Source organism: Hemibagrus wyckioides, linkage group LG21, assembly GCF_019097595.1.
Source record: "Hemibagrus wyckioides isolate EC202008001 linkage group LG21, SWU_Hwy_1.0, whole genome shotgun sequence".
NCBI classification, from domain to species: Eukaryota; Metazoa; Chordata; class Actinopteri; order Siluriformes; family Bagridae; genus Hemibagrus; species Hemibagrus wyckioides.
The window spans coordinates 12,795,066-12,817,234 of record NC_080730.1 but is presented as its reverse complement, the minus strand read 5'-3'; the positions used below and the strand labels follow the sequence as shown (position 1 = coordinate 12,817,234).

Here is a 22,169-nt window from a genome sequence, read left to right as displayed (position 1 = left end):
ATGGAGGAAAAAAGTAAAAAGACTTATTTCTTGTAAATAAGTGCATGACCGACTGATATTCTACAAAATGAGAATAATCATTTATTGATTATTATTGATTTTTAAAATGTTTAAAAAGCTTGGGTTAACAGAAGCATTTCTTTCTTTTTTATGTGCATCTTTTTTGGCACCTTGCTGAGGTACTACACTTCTTGCATGATTAGGCTTTCTCCTCACAAACAGCAAGAGCATGCAGTTAAAAGGACATATATGTCCTAATTATTTACTAAATACTGTCTGAATCATGAAAAATGATTCAGTATTAATGTGATTCATAAATAAAGGGTCTACCCCATCTACTTCTCCTTTATTTACTTGAAAGTGAAACCTTTTTTTTAATTAAGCTTTTGATGTTTTAGTTTTTCATTCATTTGTGCTACTGTTTATCTCCAAAACTACAGGTAGAAAATCTTTGCTATCCAGTGTAGTTTCTCCTTTGTTCTTGAAACATGTATAGGTAACAAAGGCAATGGCAGCTCTCTGTGTATTCTTTGGAAGGGTATGATTCAGTGTATGCAATTCAGTTTTCAGTCTTCATTCTCTTCGCTGCAATTCTGTTTTGTGAACATAGGAATCAATAATCTGTGGAGTGTCCACTCTTTACAGCACTTTTTATTCAAAATTAAAAAGTGAATTTTAGGATTAGGATGTGCTGCAAATCGGGATGTTAGCATAATCACTTGGATTTTTTTTTCTACCCCAACAGCAGCGATGAGGACAACAAGCCTTTGCAGGGAAGTCAGACCTCTCTAGACGGCAATGTCAAGGAAAGTGATGACAGTCTAGTAGACTACGGAGAGGGAGGGGATGGCCAGTTCAATGAGGACGGCTCCTTCATAGGCCAGTACACGGTCAGAAAGGATAAGGAAGAGACGGAGGGCAATGAGAGCTCAGAGGCCACATCACCTGTCAATGCCATCTATTCTTTGGCATAGATTCTTCTGGAATGAACAGAAGGCCAAATGCACATACAGTTTAATTCAATATATACATAGAGAGAAATCTGGAACCACATATACACAATAAATGTTGAGATGCACAGTCCCTATGAAGGAAGCAGGGGTGAGACAACAAACCCCTGGTGGAGAGCATTCAGAACTTGGACTTCAGTGTGCCTTTAGGGCAATCGGGCACAGGGAAGACAATGGCAACCTGAGACTTTCAAGCATTTTCTGTGGCTTATTTTTTTATTTTTTGAAATCCTGAACCCACATTCACACTTTCTAATATTAGAGAAAAGCAGACACAAGCAGCAGTCCTGTGACATATCAGTAGTGGGCCGAATCAACAAAGGAACATCGGCAAATGCCAAAAATATGATAGATGCGTTAATAAATGATATATGAATGCTGTAATCAGTGCTGGCACAGCTTGCTGTACCATAAAAATCTATGCACTATGTATTACCATAATTTACTTTTGGTTGAAATTGGGTGATCAAATTTGTTCTTTCCTTTCATAATGCAAAAGCATTAATTACTGTTTAGTCACTGTTAAATCATTGAAATGCTATACTTCCTGGCACCCATGCCCTAGCAGTGGATATATCTACTGTAGTTTGATGCCTATTTTTGCAAGAATATTTTCACTGGCTGCATCTATAGCATTATCTAATTAGCACTACTGATGTTTATAGAGCCAAAGGCAAGCACCATCGTTTATCAGATTGAAAAAAAAAACTAACCAAACAAACACATAAGAAACACATTATTTTGGAGCATGGTCATGTTTGTGCAAGAGGCAGAGAGGTTGCAAAGAAGACTTTATCTCTGTTATCTCAGTAAAACACAATTGTATAATCATTTTTTTTAGCTGCCACTAAATATTAGATAATGGGGGTGATGATGACGATGATGATGATGATGATGATGATGAATAATCTGACATCCACTATTTTTTCTAGTATTTTGGGGTGTGGTCTTTGTTTTAGTAAGTTTGTTCTAGGGTATTTTAGGTGCAAAGTAGATGGATAGATGTGGAAGCAGTAATGCAAAACGCCTTGCATAAGAAAAGTTTTTAACAACAAAACCATGTTTGATATTATCGACCATTTTAAACTTCTATATGTCCCACAGCTTACAGAAACAAGATTGATAAGTGGATCCAGGCAAATAGGGTCTTATTTCACTATTAAAACATTGCATGGTGACAGGTTATATGAAAAGATTATTTAAATTGCTTGAATAGGGGACCATACGATTTAGCATGCTTTCATTTCAGAGCTTGGTTTCACCACCGCCTAAAAAGCAACTTGAAGTCTAGTGCAACCTACAGTGGTGGGCGTGGACACCTAGCTTAAGCAAATACAGCACCAATATAGTTACTTCAAGCAGAGGGCTCAGTGTATGTAGAACGAAATATTTATTTGTATTAATTTATACAATTTATATAATTAATATATTGCTGATTTATTTAATGAACACCCAATTTTAACCGCTTGTCTCATGGGGTCACTGAATAGTTTTTCACCCAACATAAGGTACAGTAAATATGTACTTTAAAAAAACTATATTAGGCCCATACTGTGTAATAATGGTTGGGTGGGATAAGGGCAGTGGATGTTTTATCCACTAATAAAAAAATGTATGTATCCATTAAATGTATGTTTTATCTCTTAATACTGCTGTTTCTTTTGTATTACTGTTATTGTATTACTGTTCCAATGTGTTGATATATTTTGATTTATTTCTTGTCACTTTTACATGACAAAAAAATGTTTATTTTTTTCAGACACAGTTTTGTGGTCTCTTTCATAAATGTAAATACTGATTTACAGACGGGTGGCAAATTAAAGGGAAACATGGTGGCTCTTATTTGCTGTGGAGGTCATTTTACTTGCATGGTTTTGGTCCACTTGCACCCTTAAAGAAAAGAATTACAGCAAATCAATACAAAGTTGTTCTGATTGGTGATCTTTATTTAGAGATAAAGCTTTTCTATCCTGATGGGAATGGTCTGTTCCAGGATGTACCCACCCCCTTTCATAGTTCACAAGGATTCACTCAGCAATTTGATGAGGATGAAAAAGATGAAAGCATATACTATGGCCTTCACAGTCACCAGATCTCAACTCACATGATCACCTGTGGTAGTTTATTGAGTGAAGTTAAATAGCGCTCTCCACAACACTACTTGAGTGCAGCCACTTACACATTAGAAGAGTAATATTCATTCCAGTACAGTTGAGTCTATACCAGTGTCCATTGAAGCTGTTCTGATGGCTTGTGGCAGCCAAATAATGTATGTTGTTTTTTCTTCTACTTTGTCACCCTTCTGTAGATTTTTGACTTCACAATTGGAAATTAAACACTAACAGTGTTTGAATTATGGGGTAGCAAGGTCCAGCCCCCAATGTTCAGCCAGAGGGCTCCTAGTTTTCACCAAAATCTGTCAGAGGGGATCCAGATGATTAATGCATAGGGCTGAATGTCATAAAGTTATATATCTTATATATCATAAACTTGTGTGTCTGTATATTAACTTTCTGACAAAAGCAGTGATATATAATGAACTGAAGAGTTGTCAGGAGGCATGTCCATATCTAGCTGAGTTAAAGATCAGCTGTAATAAACTGACGGTTGAGAGTGACTACAGTATGGTTTTATTTATATTAACCAAATTACTGGATAGCTTCTGCATACATACATATATTTTTGTGTGTTATCTTGTTTGGACTGAATGCAGTTCAAAATAATATGCATGGAATGGATATTTTATTTGGATTCAGCTTTAATTCTTTCCTCAATGCTGGTCACAAGTATTGAATGAGGTCAAATGTTTACCTAATTGTCCCTTTTATTTTGTCAATATTTGTCCTGTCTCTTACTTGTAAAACCTAGGGGCAGGAATCTTGGTAGCTGTAAGGCTTTGCTGTTGTAGCAGTTTGCCCCCATCGACTTCAGTTTTCCCATCATTACTATACCTCAGTATCAGACTTGGGCTTGCTTCTTCGTAAGTCCTCCTCATGTGACATCTATTTACCTACCCTGTGTTCTAATATTGCATATAACACACCTGCATAACCTTTCCCTCATGCATCACAATTGGATAGATGCAGCATTTGCAGTCAGCAGACGATCATTCAGTGGGTAGCAAGCACAATGTAAGTAACAGGATCACTACTACTACTACATAAAACTGTGTTTTGTTGTATGTTATTTTTGCAAAAATATTTTAGACCTCTTTTTATAATTAAGTACTCTGTTTATTTTTTTGAATATTTAATTGCTGTTGTCTATTCTTATGAACAAATGTTTATATGCATTATATGACATATTTTGCAAGGGAATTGCATCATCAAGACTTTTTTTGGCAAATTGTGTGAGTCTTTAGTTAATATAAGTCTCAGTCTTTCAGTCCTCCAGTGTTTCATTTAACAAGCTTCCCTTTAGGAAATAAAACACTGGAATAGACTTTAACATGGCCAAACACAGTTGGCTTGAGTATGTTGAAAACAGCATTGATGGAGATCATTAGATCTGCTTTCTCTAATACCTTATATATACCAAATATGTCCTGTTTTTCCATACCATCATCCTCATTTAAACAGTGGTGCAACCTGAAGATTTGCATGCACTGACCAAATGAAAGCACATGATTTTTGGTGGCAGTGATGTCCCTTAGGCTTGAAACCACAGATTAACCATTATGAGCATTTTGAGTACTATGTAAATCTGCAAAGTTAATTCACAGTCTCCAATTTGTTGAGAGACTATTGTACATGCAAACAAGCATTTAGTGTCTGTCGATTTTCCCTATCTTGGACCGTGGACTCATGTCCTATCAGATGTTTTTGCTGTTCTCATAGACTCTGTCCATGAAGAAAGAACAAATTAGTATACTGGCCATGTTTACAACACTATATTATATAAATATTTCAATATTTCGTTGCTTTTCTTTTGTACTTTTTTTTGTATTTTCAGTTACTCTGCACTATAATCTTCTGCCAAAATGCATACTATAGTTAGCATCTAATAAATAAAAGAAAAGGTATGTTTTAAGGTGTGTCAAAGAACTGAAAATATAGATATGTATATGTATTTTCAATTCAACAATGCATTTCAGCATTTAAACAAATGACTTCAATCTAGATTTGTTTTGTTGAAAAAAAAAACAGTTTGCCACACACCGTGAAATTTCATACTATATAAAAAACATACATACTATATAAAAAACTATAGTAAATTCTCCTTCTTCTTAATTTATTCAGTCATTTATTTATCTTCAGTAAGCATTTCATCCTGTTCAGTTTAGGGTGGTTTTGAGCTATCCCAGGAGTACTGGGACTCCTGTCCATTATTATTCCTATTATTCTTATTATTCTTCTTATTATACATCACATCTTCTGAGTAATCTGGAGCAGCACTCATTGATATTTGGCTTCTACATGCATGGGATAATGGTTTTATGTAAATGTAGTACAAAGAAAAATGACACATAGTGACCATGTATGAGTGATTCAACATGAAAGAGATACTGCATCTTAATCTGCTAGAAAAAAAATCCTTTATCTATTACTAAAGCTATTAGTAAAGCTTAGCAGTTTCACTGTGAATCTAAAAATGGGTAATGGTATTAGCTTTGCAGTGTTTGGTCTAATATTTGAAAAATTGCAAATACATATGGAAAATCACAGAAATCTGGTATATAAAAAGAAGGCAAATTACAGTGTAGCAGGGATCAGATATATTGCAATAGCTTTACATATTATAGACGTGCAATATTACAAACTGCTACATGCAATATGCTTCAGAATGTGACGTTTTCAATGTAACAAGGAATTGGTTAACTAACATGACATGTAGGAATTGTTTGTGAAACATACATTTTATGTTCTAATGAATTTTAATATTGTTAATGTAATAATATATAAAAAATATCACTGCAATGGCAGCAAGTGAACATTTTGTCCTCAGCTGATGTGTTAGAAGCAGGAAAAATGGGCAAACGTAAGGATTTGAGTGAGTTTGACAAGGGCCAAATTGTGATGGCTAGACGACTAGATAGGAGCATCTCCAAAACTGCAGCTCTTGTGGGGTGTTCCCAGTCTGCAATGCTCAGTATCTATCAAAAGTGGTCCAAGGAAAGAACAGTGGTGAACCGGTGACCGGGTCATGGGCGGCCAAGGCTCACTGATCCACATGGGGAGCGAAGGCTGGCTCGATCCATCAGACAGGCTACTGTTGCTCAATTGCTGAAGAAGTTAATGCTGGTTCTGGTAGAAAGGTGTCAGAATACACAGTGCATCACAGTTTGTTGCGTAAGGGGCTGCATAGCCGTAGACCAGTCAGGGTGCCCATGCTGACCCCTGTGCACCACCGAAAGTGCCAACAATGGGCATGTGAGCATCAGAACTGGATGCTCATGGATGGCCAGGTGCGTGTGCATCACTTACCTGGGGGACACATGGCACCAGGATGTCCTATGGGGAGGCAAGACGGCTGAGGCAGCGTCATGCTTTGGGCAATGTTCTGCTAGGAAACCTTTTGTCCTGCCATCCATGTGGATGTTACTTTGATATGTGCCACCTAAGCATTGTTTCAGACCATGTACACCCTTTCATGGAAACGATATTCCCTGATGGCTGTGGCCTCCTTCAGCAGGATAATGTGTCATGCCACACAGAAAAATGGATCAGGAATGGTTTTATGAGTATAACAACGAGTGTTCGAGGTGTTGTCTTGGCCTCCAAATTCCCCAGATCTCAATCCAATTGAGCATCTGTGGGATGTGCTGGACAAAAACAAGTCCAATCCATGGAGGCCCCACCTCCCAACTTACAGGACTTAAAGGATCTGCTGCTAACATCTTGTTGCCAGATACCACAGAACACCTTTAGGGATCTAGTGGATTCCATGCCTCGATGGGTCAGGGATGCTTAGGCAGCAAAAGGGGGACCAACACAATATTAGGCAGGTGGTCATAATGTTATACCTGATAATATGTAAAGTATTTGATTTTACAGAATAATATGTTTCTGTATATGTTTGGCTAGTGTATTTTGCAATTCCAATTTCAATTGCAATTTCAGAATTCCAAAGAAGTCGGAGTCAAGTTGCAAAACTGGCCGTCTTCAAGATTCAAGATTCAAGAAGCTTTATTGTCATTTCAACCACATATAGCTGGCGCAGTACATAGTGAAATGAAACAACGTTTCTCCAGGACCTGGAGTCTTATTTTGGTATCTCCTTTACAACATCAGAGAGATGCGTCCATTTTTATCGACATGGGCCACTCAGGTGCTTGTTCAGTCCCTTTTCATCTGGCTTCTGACAAGTCTACCTCTGAGCATAATTCAGCCTCTGTAAATGATCCAAAATGCAGCTGCATGACTTATTTTCAACTTTCCAAAGTTCTCCCACACCACCCCACTGCTGCGCTCTTTCCACTGGCTTGGCTTCCGATAGCTGCACACATCACATCTAAAATGCTGATACTTGCCCACAAAGCCAAAAATAGACCTCTTACCTCATAGCTGTCCCTGCACTTAAAACTATGTGTGAAGACCTCCTTTTGAAATACTTAAACTAGCACTTGTTTTATTTGAAATAAATGAATAAACAAACAAACACACAAATAAATAAATAAATACATTTGTCTGTGTTCTCCCCTTTCTGTGTTACCTCCCAACAGAGACTGATGGTGTTCTTAGTTCATGACCTAGTGAACCAGTGTCAACATATTCACTGAGAGAGACAAAAGCATTTTTTGTCACTATGGATAAGGGTTTTGTTATGTGCTATAATGCCGATGTAAAGCGGATTTATAGAAACATATACATTTTGCATTTATCCCTGATGATCAAGCCAAAGGTGGCAATGAAAAATTATATTAAATGATATTAGGAACAAGTATTGAAAGGAACCAGGCACAAAAGTGAACTCATTGTCATCTGGGCCACTGGATGCTGGAGAGTGTGATTATAAATCATTTTCCTTCTATAACTATTCTATTTAATTGAAGTTATTAACTGTTCACTGATGGAGACTTGAATGCAAAGCTCTCTGTGGTAAATGCAGTCCTAAAGCTATCTTCATGGATTCTAAACAAGAACCATGTTAGTCTCATGTATCTTCAGGCTGTCTATGTGGAGCCATCCTCAGCAGCAGCAAAATCCAACCAGAGCAATGGCATTAGGATTGATCATGCAAGTTTGGAGAGCAGAAACGGACAGGATCACTGCTATCTCTTATGGTAATCATCAAGATTAGCATTTTTATCTGTGAGCTTGGAACACAGACTAATTGGTATGCATATTGTCATGTATGCCATCTATCCATCCAATTTTCTGTACTGCATATAATATGCTGGACTGTGGGGAGCCTGCAGCATATCCCAAGGGACTTGGGTCACAAGGCTGGGGACAGCCTGGACAGAGTGCCAACCCATCACAGTGATGGTTAAGAACAATGTACATTGTGTGCAGAGAACCAGCAGACTATCGATGACAGCATAACTAAAAGTGAGAGGCAGAAGGTAACACAGCCATGAAGGCTCCAGGGACATAACGCAGCCAGCCACTCCACCATCAACAAACCTGATTGAAAGCATGAAAGTGAAGTGGGGCAACAGCATCCAATAGCATCCAAATATCCCAGTTCCCCAAAAACATTGTGAAAGAAATTTCTACCTCTTGCTGTAGCCTTTACTGTTTGAGGTACCAAAAATTGACTGCACCTTTTGGTTAAAAGAGGCATGATACATCATAAAAGACCAAACTTTCTCTCAATTACTGAGCATGAGCCTTTTCTGTGCTTTATAGGTCCATATTAGTATTTTATAATCGATGTGAAATTAGTTTTGGAACTAGTGTATTGTGGATAAAATAAGAGATATGGGCTTTTTTCTTTGTTTTAAGATACATAGTGTTTTCTCCCCCATATCTCTCTATTGATTTATCTGATCATTGGAGGTTCAAAGAATATCCATTAAAGCAACTTGCTTGCATCCTCATCTATATAGACATGATGGTAGGCACAAAAATAGAGGTAAGAAATAAAAATCTCTTTGGCCATAAATCCATTCAAAATTCAGCAGACAGAGCACTAAAGCCATATTTTATTAAAAAGATTGGAACACAGTCTTGCTTGACCCCTGTAAGACTAGTAAAATATTAATACTATACCCTGTGCTTCCTTGACAATAAAAATACACTTCATATATATCTTCTATCAGCCTGAGTTTGATTTTAGTTTGATTTTATTATAAGTAAGAAATTGATTGGGTTTGGGTCTGTGGCACAAGACAATACATGTATAGATAAAAACAGTACAACAAAACACAGAATCAATATATGGACATTAAAAATTTCAAGTTTCATTTTCAGCTTATTACAGACTCAAGTCTGCTCAATTAGTATCAGTAATGCTACCTGATCATTATGGTTTAAGCAAACATGCTCCTAAACAATGTCAACACAGTCTGTATAATTAGTAGTATACATAATACATACTACCATAAGAATTATCTATAGTGTAAATAACAAATATAGTGCACTTAACAAAACAGGCAGTCACTACTGAACATTTGACCCCATCACGATTGGACCTTTTTAAAGTCACTGGAGTAGTTATACTTGCCAATTTTTCCTACTTCTAACATGTCAACATTGAGAATTCATTATCCTGCCCCTTGACAGGTGTCATTGTAATGAAATGTTCAATGTTGTTAACTTCATCTGTCAGTGGTTTTAATGTAATGGCTAATCGGTATATATATTATAATATTAGCAGCATATCCTTTAAGTCCTGTTAGTGCAAGGTGGGGCCAAATGGATTTTGAGACCACACTCAGTCGCAACAGAGATTTGGAAAATGCTGCTCTTTGTCCCTTTCTATATTTACTTCTCTCTCTTATTCTCACTCTATTGGGTACAATTAAAATAAACATGGCCAGATGTTTCTGACACAAACTCTTGCCAGGTGCTGCATTACGACCTGTCTTGCTCCCCTCTCTTAATCTAACAGAGTGCTCCTGCATCTCCCGCTGCATTCTAATCCACTCCTTAATTCATTTCCATTTACTCTTCCTGCTAAAGGGACAGCATCTGGAGACAAGATTACTGCCAAAATGGTGCTCCCTGTTCCTCAGTAAATATGATTTATCACGTGCATCTTGCCCCATTTCATTTTGCAAATGCAGTACAAGGGCAAGCAACCTAAAGTTATTAGGAAAACAGAGTGAGACAAGGGGTCACCGACACTAATAATGATAAAACCTTTACAGGGATGTTTGTCTGCTCTTTTAAAGTCTCTTGGAGAACAATGTGACATGGTATTAATATTTTTATTGTGAAAAACATTAATATTAGCTTCTAAGGATAGAATTGTAGGGTAGTTTATGACGCTCAACCAATTTCTATATTGATTATTATATGTCAGAGAAACATATATCAAATAACACAGGAGTATAAAGCCCCTCTGCTAAGAGATGACAAAAAAGCCCCTCTGCTAAAAAGCCCCTCTGCTAAATGAATACGAACATACGACATCACTTGACCATCAATTTATGAGCATAATTTAGAAATGGTAATAATTTTAAAAAAGGGTCAATGTGGGATAAGTAGAATGGTGCAGAGCAGTATTGATCTCACTAATATATCCATAACATTAAGAATCTGATGTATTCCTTTTTGTGCCCTTGTGTTTGTGTCTTTCCCTATGTTTGCACCAAACATATGTAGTCTCTATATCCTGTGTTTGAGAGGTAAGCTATAGGATGTAACACTCAAATAAGTTATACATTATACCACTAAGGTGTATAATAAGCTGTATATAATAAGATATATATTTGATAAATATATAGTAAAAATTCCCTTAGCAGATTCTACAACATTAAAGAGATCATTGCATGTTAATCAGTGTGCATGCACCTTTCAGAGTTTAATCAGATCTGAGTGCCATTTGTCATACACTGTCCATAAGTCAGGAGGGGCAAAACAAAGAGTCCCAGTGTGTAATCATATTACCCTTCATTTGTCACAAGGGGTTGGCCAGAATGTCAGGCATCACTTTGCACTTAAAAGCTCCACCATCCATTGCTCAGTTGGCTCTCAATAATTAATGAGATTTAAGGCATTTTGGCAAACTCAGAGGCAACCAAAAGTCCTTCTAGCCCAAAGGCTTTTGACTTCCTGTGTACTAGCCACAACATGCATCCACCCCAGCAAGTTTTAATTCCTGACACCCCATGGGGAAGTCCCAAAGGCCACATAAGTGTGGTTCTTAATCAAACATACCAGCTGGCACAAACTGGCAAATGTTATTGAACACCAATGAGATCACTTCTTAAATAGGCACTCCCTTCCTTGCTCCAACTTCCATTTTTCTGTGAGAATGTGATGCCATGAACCTGCAATCTTAGCATCTAAACTCAGTAGGTGTGATTCACTCACCTATGATTTCATAACAAGAACTGGATATATACTGTATATTCATGACAAAGACAACAGTTATTTCTACCTCTTAAAATAAAATAAAACAAAACACTTCATTGTTAACAATTAATTACCACCTTTTTATCCTGACTTCTCACCTGGTGTGTGAGCTCTAAAAGTAATTAATATTTTATCTCCCTATTTTGTGTGGGGGACTGAGAGAAGAAAAAGAAAACTAGACAAACAGAGAATGAAAGGGAGCTATGTGTATAGAAGAACTAATACACTCCTACAGTTTTGGTAGACCTCTCTCATTATCGGCTCCATGTCCGTTAAGCCTGGACATGTTAGGGTTACTTTAATGAATGAACTGAGTCTGCCTTGTTGACACATCTCTTTTATCTATGGCACTCACAGAATGGCATCACACTGAAAAGAGCATCTTCTTCCACCATAATTAGGTTTCTTCCTGTCAGAGGATAAGTTCAGGTCCTGAGTATGTGGCTTGTTCTGGGTCAATGTTTACTTGGATAACAGTCAAGGGCACAGACAGCAGGACACAAAGCAGTGTCACCTCTAAGCTTCTGATGTCCTCTGGAAATGTCAGCCTCTCCAGGAAGACTAGAGCAATAGATCGTAGGCATCTCACCCCTGTGTCTGGATGGATCAATGCATCTTTCTCATCTTCTCTATCTCTAGATAATGGGGTTTAATGGGTCCTGTCCCTTGGGGCCCATGCAATAAGATATGTAAAAGCAGGAGTGAGTGGGGCAGGTTGAGGGTTTGGGTGCCTCATCTGTTTTGGGTTTGCTTCCCAATCATTAAATAACTCCCCCTCTCACTTTTTAAAATATTTTTCTGCATTTTAAATAGACAGGCCAAAATAGAAATATTAATCAGTTCTGAATTACATATGCAGCCATTTGCACATGGAAAAATATTTATTCTGCTGGCATGTTTAATGCAATAGCTTACTAAAAGCATATTTTGACCACAGGGTATTTCACACAGGGGTTATATTAATTTAGACTATGCTGGACATGAATTTGCAGTCAATTATTATTCAGTGAAATTAAATTAATATGAAATAATTTATTTGCAAATGGATTTTGTAAAAGTATTTATTAACAAAGGCTCATGTTCACCAAATTCTTAAGCAAACAAGTGAAAAGTGTTAAACACTGTATTTTGTTTAGCACACAGTGTTAAATGACTACCACACCAAATAGAATTAATGTCTAGTTTCTTGTGGTTAAACTTTATTATAATTCCTGAAAAAATATAATATGTCTTTGTGCAGGTTTGCTCCCAGTCTCCTTGCTGAATGTAACCTAGGTACGGGTGAGTTTGTGATGCTCTGACTGTACAGTTTGTGTGAGATCAAGAACTCACACAACTACTACTACTACTACTACTACCGCTACTACTACTACTATTAATAGTAGTAGTAGAAGATCACAACACTTCTCCAAGATACTTACAGTGCATTGTCTCACATGGTCTGAAAAAAATGAGCTGGAATACATGACAACCACATGTCCCAGACAGTTCATTCATTACTTATGCTGTTCGTTTTGGTTGGCTTAGCACAGGTGTGATGCTGACTCCTTAACACCCATCATCTGCTCTTGGCTGGCAGCACAGCAGTAGGCCATCACCTGATGTCCCACAGGCAGATGGTTTTAGCACTGTGTTTGTCTGGGAATTTTGTTCTGGTCCTTTCTAAAGATAAATATGCTGAAATGTACCTGAGCTGTGTTTTATACTGAAACCTATTCTTTATTCTATCCCTTATCTGTATAAGCAATATTTTTTGCTAGAATATACTGCAATCACAGATCTCAGAATTGTACTTGTAAGTGAATGTTAATAGAACTGTAGCATAATCTTAACGCATACATGGGAATATATCAGGTCACTTTATTAGAAAAAGAAGGTAGTAAAAGACTTGACCTACAGAAATAAATCGTTTTAAAAATTTGACTTAAAATCAGCTATTATCCAAAAATCCAACAATTTTTCTTTTGTAGACATCAGTAAGCCAGTCATCCTTAAAATGATCTGTTACATGTTAAAATGATCTGTTACATATATGTGATATGATATATGGGAATTATATATATATTTATATATATAATTATATATATAATTCCATTTTCTATTACGTTCTGTGTTTTAAGTGTTTTTATATACTGTATGTCAATCAGAAGTATAATATGATAATATTACATAATAATATTTCTAATTAGGATTCTTAACATTTAAAGTTTACTTTTCTGTGTTTTTTTCATGGTGATTTCTGGGCACAATGCAGGATGACTATTACAGAATGCTTGCAATTGTTCATAACAGGGCAATTCAGCCTAGCCAGTCTACTTACTGGTACTTATGGTTTTTGGGTGATTGGAGGAAACTGAAGCAGATATGGTGAGAACCTGAGTCAGTTATCTGAGCTCAGGATTTAACTGGCAGCCATAGAGCTGTGAGGCAGCAACTCTACATGCCCACGGTTCTGCCTACTGTGTTTTATGTTGTATGACTTATAATAACATCCTTTATTTTATATAAAAAAGGACAACTAGCATTTATGCATTATTAGGAAAAAATGTGTTTAATTGCAACGCAGATTACAAAGCTGACAGCATATGATGTCCAGATAAAAAACTAAACCATAGTGTGCATAATACTTGTTAAACAATTCCATGTATGAGCACTCCATATTGTTACTTTATTGTCTTTTATAAAGATGAACTTGGTTGCCCTTTCACCCATCGAACACACAAACACAGACAGTGCCAGGTGGGCACATCTCAGAGTACAGGCCCCTCTCGAGGCCTTTGCCCAGATGCCAGATGTCAGTTGTACAGTGAATTCCTTCCACTGTCATCCTACCCTCCCTGATTCTTATTCTCTAGGGAGAGAAGCATCTCAGAGATGGGCATGTACACTGCCAGAAGCATCAATAAACAGTCTTCTTCCAAATGCTAATTGTTCTACTGCCCCATAATTGGTAAGGGAACCAGAGTAAAAGAGGTTTCAGATGACCAGACATCTTATGCATAAAAGTGCATTTAGAAATCAAAGTCAGAATATTTAGCCCTAGGACATGGAGAATAGAGCACATTTGAACTTCTATTTGTATTTGCATGGGTTCATTTCATGTTTTTCACTGGTCTTTTTTTTAATGTGTTTTCACATTAACATTGAATGCATAAAGATCTGCAACTCTCTCTTTTATATCCCTATAAATTGCAGTAATTCTCTAGCAATTACATGAAATTAATTAAATATCCCTGTCATAGATCTGTAATTCTCGAAAGTTTTTCTTTAACCAGCTTGGCCAGCGGAGCTTACCATAGCAGATATGAATGACTGTGTGTGAACAGTAACTGAGGCTTGACTGGATTGGATGGTCATAAGTAAGAAAAATGGCGACAGGACCATGAATAAAGCACTCAGGTTACTCAGGGCTTTTAGACAACATTAAAAATCACTATTGATCTGATTTATGCAACAGATGGAGCCTCCTTTAGGGAGATGGCCAGCTCCAATACAGTAAGTATAGTTAATGAACCAGCCTGGGTGAATTACTAACTGATTAGCACAGCCTTGCTGACAGTTAATGCTTAACATACAATAAGAAAATAAGAATAAAGATAAATAATTTAACTGGTATCCTGAAACATTTTACAATAATATATAATACATTTTACAACAAAAATATACTAAATAAACAATACATTATTTTAAACAACATCAATACTTGCAAAAAAAAATCTGGATTTTATAACAGCTGAGGACAAATGGAGAAATATAAATGCTATAGAAAGCATTATTTGTTATTCAATAACAAATTAAACTCTAAATATTTATTCTGGTAAAAAGCTTTCTATACTATATCCTATTTAATTAATTAAATACAATTACGTCAATAAATGCAATACATTTGATTAGGAGTGATAATAGTGATTATAAGATTATAAGAGAATCGGGATGTATCGTGTCTCATATATCTTAGAAACACACACACACCCAACACACCCACCCAACAACCTAACACACACACACACACCTCCCTGGCCTGTGACAGCACTAAAAAGATATGTTGAGAAATGAAAATTAATATGACATCAGAGAGGAGAATGGACAGCCAGTCACACAATCAATTTCCCAAGAACACACCAACCAAACATTCTGTTGATCTCAGGGTAAGAGGATTTCTGAAAATGATCCCATCCTCCAGTCACATTATCAGGGAGATAAAGTGGAAACATTAATGTTAAACCTCAGTATTTAGAGACTGTAACTAATATAACCTGAGCACCATTTAATAAATTTCCTTCATGACTTCACCCTGAGGCAGCAGGGTCAATTAGTAACATCCTTTTTCTTCATCAGGGCTAAGTACCCTTCGAGGTGTGTGTGTGTGTGTGTGTGTTTGTGATCCCTTTGTTGTTGTGTTGCATTTAGTGTAACATTTAGAGTTTTCAGGATGTCCAGCTGGCAGGAGGTGAGTTAGGAAACAACAGGCACGAAATCAGAAACTGAACGCATGCGAACGAGGGTTGAAAACCAGAAAAACAATACAGTGGAGCAAACATAACCGAAACACACACCAAAATGTGAAAAAGTCAGAAGACAAGCACAGGTCATACACATAATATCCAGGCTTATCGCAGGTGACAAACGGCTCTATAAAGTCTCTAGGAACAATATTTTGCATCTAAACATTGTTTGTGAACCCAGAAGTGTTCCTTCCCTGGTGGCACTAAAACTCAGGCAAGGGTTTCCTCTGGCGACCTGATGCCGGTGGCGATGTTACAGAGCCCCCACCCTCTAGGAACACCTCCAGGTGTTCTGCGATGAGGATGACCTCGGGGATGTGGGACTGGTTGGTTGGGGTGGAGGCAATGAAACTCCTTTACTAGGGAGGGGTCCAGGATGTCGTCGGCATCGACCCACAAGTGTTCCTCTGGGCTGTAACCCTCCCAATCTACCAGCTACTGCAAGAGATTCTGGTGGTGCAGAGAGTTCAGGATGGTGTTGACCCGGTTTTGCGAGGGTTAACTTCTGGGAGAAATATGCACAAGGGTAGACCTTCCCCGGATTCCCATGGCATTGAGATAGCACGACCCCGATTCCGCAGCTGGAGGTGTCCACCTCAATGATAATCGGATGGCTGGGGTTGGGCATGAAGGCTGCCCGGGCCTTTTCAGTCCATTGCAACCGCCTTGGTTTGCCCCACAGGAGGGAGGCCAGTGGGCTGGTTATGCTGCTGTAATTGCGGATGAACCAATGTTAGAATTTGGCGAACGCCAGGAACCTCTGCAACTCCTTGATGGTGGTCGGTTCAGGCCAGTCCGTAACTGCCCTCACCTTACTGGAGCCCATCTCTACTCCCCTTTGAGAGATGACGTACCCCAGAAAAGTGATGGAGTCCTTGTGGAACTCACACTTCTCACCCTTTATGTAGAGCTGGTGCTGCAGCAGGCGGGTGAGTACCATGCGAACATGGCGGGCGTGGTTGTCAAAGGAAGAGAAGTAGATCAGAATATCGTCAATGTAGGTGATAACATATTGTTTGATGAGATCTTTGTAAATCTTGTTAATAAATGCTTGGAGTATGGCTGGGGCATTGGTGAGTCCATATGGCATAACTAGATAGTGCCCCCGGGTAGTGTGGAAGGTGGTTTTCCACTCATCACCCTCTCTGATTTATAATAGGTTATAGGCACTGCATAGGCCAGGTGAAGATCCGGGCCTCTCTTAGTTGTTCCAAAGCCACTGAGACCAAAGGCAGTAGGTATGGTTAACACACCATAATGGCGTTCAGATGCCTATTGTCGATGCAAGGACTGCCATCCTCCTTTTCGACGAAGAAGGACCTGGTGGCCGCCAGAGAAGTCGAGGGTCAGATGTACCCGGCAGCTAAGGCCTCCTCAATGTAATCCTCCATAGCTTTGGATTCAGGTAGGGAGAGAGGGTAGACCTTGCTCTTAGATGGTATGGAGTTAGGGAGCAAGGTGGGTCTCTCTGGGCAAGCTGGTGGCCTGAGCCCCTGCAGTAGACGTACAGCAGGAGCCAGGCTCAATGGCATTGCTCCTCCTGGTACACCCTAGCATGGCCTTGCTGCATCATCTCTGGTCCCTCCTCTATGTAGCTCCGGCACTCCACCCAAGGCCGAGGTTCATGGCGGTGAATGTGGTGGCAATTCAACTGCTGCTTTCTCCTTCTTGCCCATATGAAGCTCAGTGCATATGGAGTTCAATGCAGACAACATTATATCCTCATCTAGGTCGGAAGAAATCACAAAGCGTGCTCCCGGCATGGAATCAGATGTATAGGAGTCAGCTGAGTGGATGACAGAAAGGGATACATGAAGCTGTGAATCCATGATTGACCTTGGTGCACTGCCTCAAAATCTTAGCAACATTGTGTGAAACTTTCTTCAACAGCACAAATGCCAGTGACTATTTTCTCACAGGAAGCAATTTAGTGGCTTACCACAAATCATCGACCATATCAAACCCCTTTAGAGTTCGATGAAGACAATAATAATTCCTCACTCCAGTTGGGAGAAATTGCAAAGCGAGCTCCCGCAACTGAACCAGGAAAGTCAGAGTCAGAAGAAAGAACAAGAGAAAGAGGAACGTCTGCCTCATGTTCCATCTTCGCTAACTTGGCCTTTAAGTCAGGACACTGCCACAGCAGATGCAGGTCCCAAAACAAGAGGAGCACCTCTGCCAAGAAAAAACAATGCGAAGAAAGTGTAAGTTGTCTAACATAATTTAGCGGGGACTGGTCTTTTTGAACTTGCTTGCCATCTTTCCTAATCTTTTATATATTTATCTTCTTTTTGCCTTGTCTAGACAGACAGGCCAAACAATCGACACAAACATACACAGAGGGCTTCCTGAAGACACAGAAGTCACTGTACTGTGACCCCCATGGCTAGATTGTTGTGGAGTCACATTAATAGGAAAATAATGGGATGTTTAGTTGTGACTGTTAACAGGAATAAGGTCTGTACTTGATGAATGTTGCTGACTTACAGGATGGTCTTTGGGCAGAGTTTGATGGTGCTTCCTTGATGGGGCCGCCATCAATTGTGTGGATGCTCAGAGAGTCTGGCAGTAATTGTGGTGGAAAGTCCATGAAGATACTGGAAGTGTAAGTGACATATGAAAAGGAGAATCATCATTTCAAATTAGGTGGTTGTAGCTTATGTTTAGGGATGATGATTTCTTAGTGCATATCAGGTATATCCCAATGAGGTCCTCAGGACTGTAGTAAAAACACAGATATTCACAGCCTCTTTTTAATCTCTCCCTTGGTTTGGTAGAGGCAGCAGCTCCCTGGGGACTTCCTGCTGTTTGGGCAGCAGAAATTCAAGGGTGAATTCAGCCATCTGATGAACCTTGATTGAGGGTAAGAATTTGGTCCCCTACTTCCTTACCCTCTGGGAAATTATAAAAATCCCAGCCATGAACTGTAAGCAGATTCAAGAAGAGTGCTATTTACAGTGAGTCTGATATCCTCAGCACTTCAGAGAGAGGTATTACTGGTGAATTTATCTGGAGCTGGCACTAGCATGCTGGCTTTTGGAGCAGGAGCCCAAAGCAATGTGGTAGTAAGAAATTCGGAATAAGAATACCTCGATTCAATTCAGTTTTATTTCTATAGCACTTTTAACAGTGAACATTGTCTCAAGCAGCTTTACAGGAACATAAAAATTCAAAATAAAAATGATAAAGTTTAAAATTTCAATGTATATTTATCCCTAATGAGCAAGCTAGAGCCAATGTTGGCATGAATATAAAGACTCGGGCAAGATTAGGTAGGACAGCAAAACTGAAAGGTATAGTCAGAAGGGGACAAAGACATGAGGGCTTCCTGGGACAAAGAGCCACTCCACTGTCAACAAAATTTTAGTGAACTGGTAAGAGTTGGGGGTGACAACATCCAAACATCTATTCATAATAGGCTTGACTAAACAGATGTATATTCAGCCTGGATTTAAACACTGTTTAAGTCTTAAACACTAATTGGAAGACTGCTCCAACACTGCAGGGCTTTGTAAGAAAAAAAAAAAAAGCCCTGCCCCCGATGTAGCCTTTACTACTGTACTTGAGATACCAACAAATAGCCTGTAATTTTTTTAAATCAAAATAGGCATGCGAAACAAATTTTGCTCAGATACTGTGGCAATTTTTTAATTAAAAAATTAAGTAACTGTTAACATTATTTACATTTACATTATTTGCTGTCCGGTGTCACCCAAATGATTATGGGTTACCTTCTGAGCTTGGTTGTTCTCAAGGTTTCTTCCTCATATCATCTCAGGGAGTTTTTGCTTGCCATCATCGCCTCAGGCTTGCTTATTAGGGATAAGTGTTAGGGATGAATAGTAACTTTATAGTTTTTTTTTATGTTTCTATACTTCTGTAAAGCTGCTTTAAGACAATGTTCATTGTTAGTAGTGCTAAATAAATAATGTCCTTTACACATTTTTCAAATTATTAAGTTGTTGCTTAAATATATATACATTGATCAGCCATAACATTATAACCACCTGCCTAATATTATGTTGGTCCCACTTTTGCTGCCAAAACAGCCCTGACTCATCAAGGCATGGACTCAGCTAGGTCCCTGAAGGTGTGCTGTTTAATCTGGCACCAAGATGTTAGCAGCAGATCCTTTAGGTGGGGCCTCCATGGATCGAACTTGTTTGTTCAGCACATCCCACAGATGCTTGATTGGATTGAGATCTGGGGGATTTGGAGGCCAAGGCCTCAAATTCATTGCTGTGCTCATTAAACCATTCCTCAACCATTTTTGCTTTGTGGTACAAAGCATTATCCTGTTGAAAGAGGCCACACACATCAGGGTATACTGTTTCCATGAAAGGGTGTACATGGTCTGCAACGATTCAATTTCAATTCAATTCAATTTATTTGTATATCGTCTTTTACAATGGACATTGTCTCAAAGCAGCTTTACAAAAGAAGAGAAACAGGAAAGGAGAGGGGAAAAAAACTAACTAAATAAAAATAAATTATTAAACTAAATTATTAAACTATTTTATCCCTATTTTATTTTATCCAAATTAGCAAGCCTGTGGCGACGGTGGCATGGAAACATTCCCTGAGATGATAAGAGGAAAAAACCTCATAGCCGCTAGGTGTCAAAATAACAACTACATGGATGGCAGGACCAAAAGTTTCCCAGCAGAACATTGCCCAAAGCATGACACTGCCTCTGCCAGCTTGCCTTCTTCCGATAGTCCATTCTGGTGCCATATGTTTCCCACGTAAGTGATGCACACACCCGGCCATCCAAGTGATGTAAACAGGGGTCAGCATAGGTACCTTGACTGGTCTGTGGCTATGCAGCCCCATATACAACAAACTGCCATGTACTGTGTATTCTGACACCTTCTATCAGAACCAGCATTAACTTCTTCGGCAATTTGAGCAACAGTAGCTCGTCTAGGGTTAGGGTTAAGGTTAGGTGCCATGATGAGGAGATAATCAGTGTTATTCACTTCACCTGTTAGTGCTCATAATGTTATGGCTGATCAGCGTAACTGTGTGTCATCAGCATAACACTGAAAACTAATACCTTGTTTACAAATAAATAATAAGGTAATTTTTTACTCAGGTAGCATATATAAGGAGAAAGGAGGCCTAAAACAGAACCTTGTGAAAGACAAATCAGACCAGATTTAGAAGAGGGCTGTTCCTTTAACTTAAACCACATTTGCTTCAATGAATAGAATAGTATTATCAATTGTGTCAAAAGCTGCACTAAGGTGAAGCAAAACCAGCAAAGAGACACAACCCTGACCATAGGCCAGTAGTAGGTCATTTGTCACTAGTAGTGTCTCTGTGCTATGATGAGGCCTAAATTCTGAGTGATACATTTCATGAATGTTATTCCTATTTAGCTTTGTGCATAACTGCTATGCTGCAACTTTTTCTATGATCTTTGAGATAAAGGGGAGGTTTGATATACTGCAAATAATTTGACAGCAGACTGGGGTCAAGGTCAGGTTTTTTAATCAGGGGTTTGATAACCGCTTGTTTAAAAAGTTTAGGGACATAGCCAATAATACCTGCCAGAAATACAAATGCAAACAGATGTCAAATTAAATGTAGGCTTATTGCTAGATTTGTTTGTCACTGTTTACTGCAATTCATTACATTCCATTTTCTGACCTATCACCTTTTATGCTATGATAAATCAATTATATCCTGATGGAATTTAAAAGGTTTTAAGCAGCCAACTCTACTAACATCACTAAAACACCAACTGACACAATATCTCTTGGAAGAAAGGTACAACATCTATCTATTATAATTCCAGAGATCTATACAATATATGTCAAAATGCACTAAAACACCTTTGATCATTTCTGCACAAAGACGTGCAAAATATTATGCAAACATGATATCACAATCTTTATTAAATATTAATAAATGTAAGGTTTAACGTGTGTGTGTTTTCATAAAAAATATATAAAATGCATAATGTACAGTAACATAAGTACGTAGGAATGGAGTACTCCCTTAATATTAATAATATAATACAGTGTTGATAAGGTAATAAAGTATGCTATTTCAGTTCATGGGTGCTTGATATCATTGACCATAATACAATAGCTTGCAGTAGCTTGCATCCTGGTCCAGCCTGCGTGTTTGTGCTTCCAATCAAATTCAAATTTCCATCAGAGAGGTGCGAAATAGGGGGTTGGGGA

At 38.4% G+C, this 22,169-nt stretch overlaps 1 protein-coding gene across 23 annotated transcripts in view; it reads left to right on the top strand.

Moving 5' to 3' along the window:
• The window catches only part of nfasca (neurofascin homolog (chicken) a), a 92,027-nt gene extending 88,400 nt beyond the window's left edge, over positions 1–3,627 (top strand). For 17 of the 23 annotated variants that reach the window (XM_058374148.1, XM_058374151.1, XM_058374156.1 and 14 more), the window contains one exon: positions 746–3,627. In XM_058374148.1, coding sequence (XP_058230131.1) covers positions 746–974 — 229 coding nt within the window. In that variant the 3' untranslated portion in view covers positions 975–3,627. The remainder of the gene's footprint in view (positions 1–745) is intronic. The other 6 variants (XM_058374164.1, XM_058374150.1, XM_058374165.1 and 3 more) reach the window with 3 other exon arrangements.
• The last annotated feature ends 18,542 nt before the right edge of the window (positions 3,628–22,169 follow it).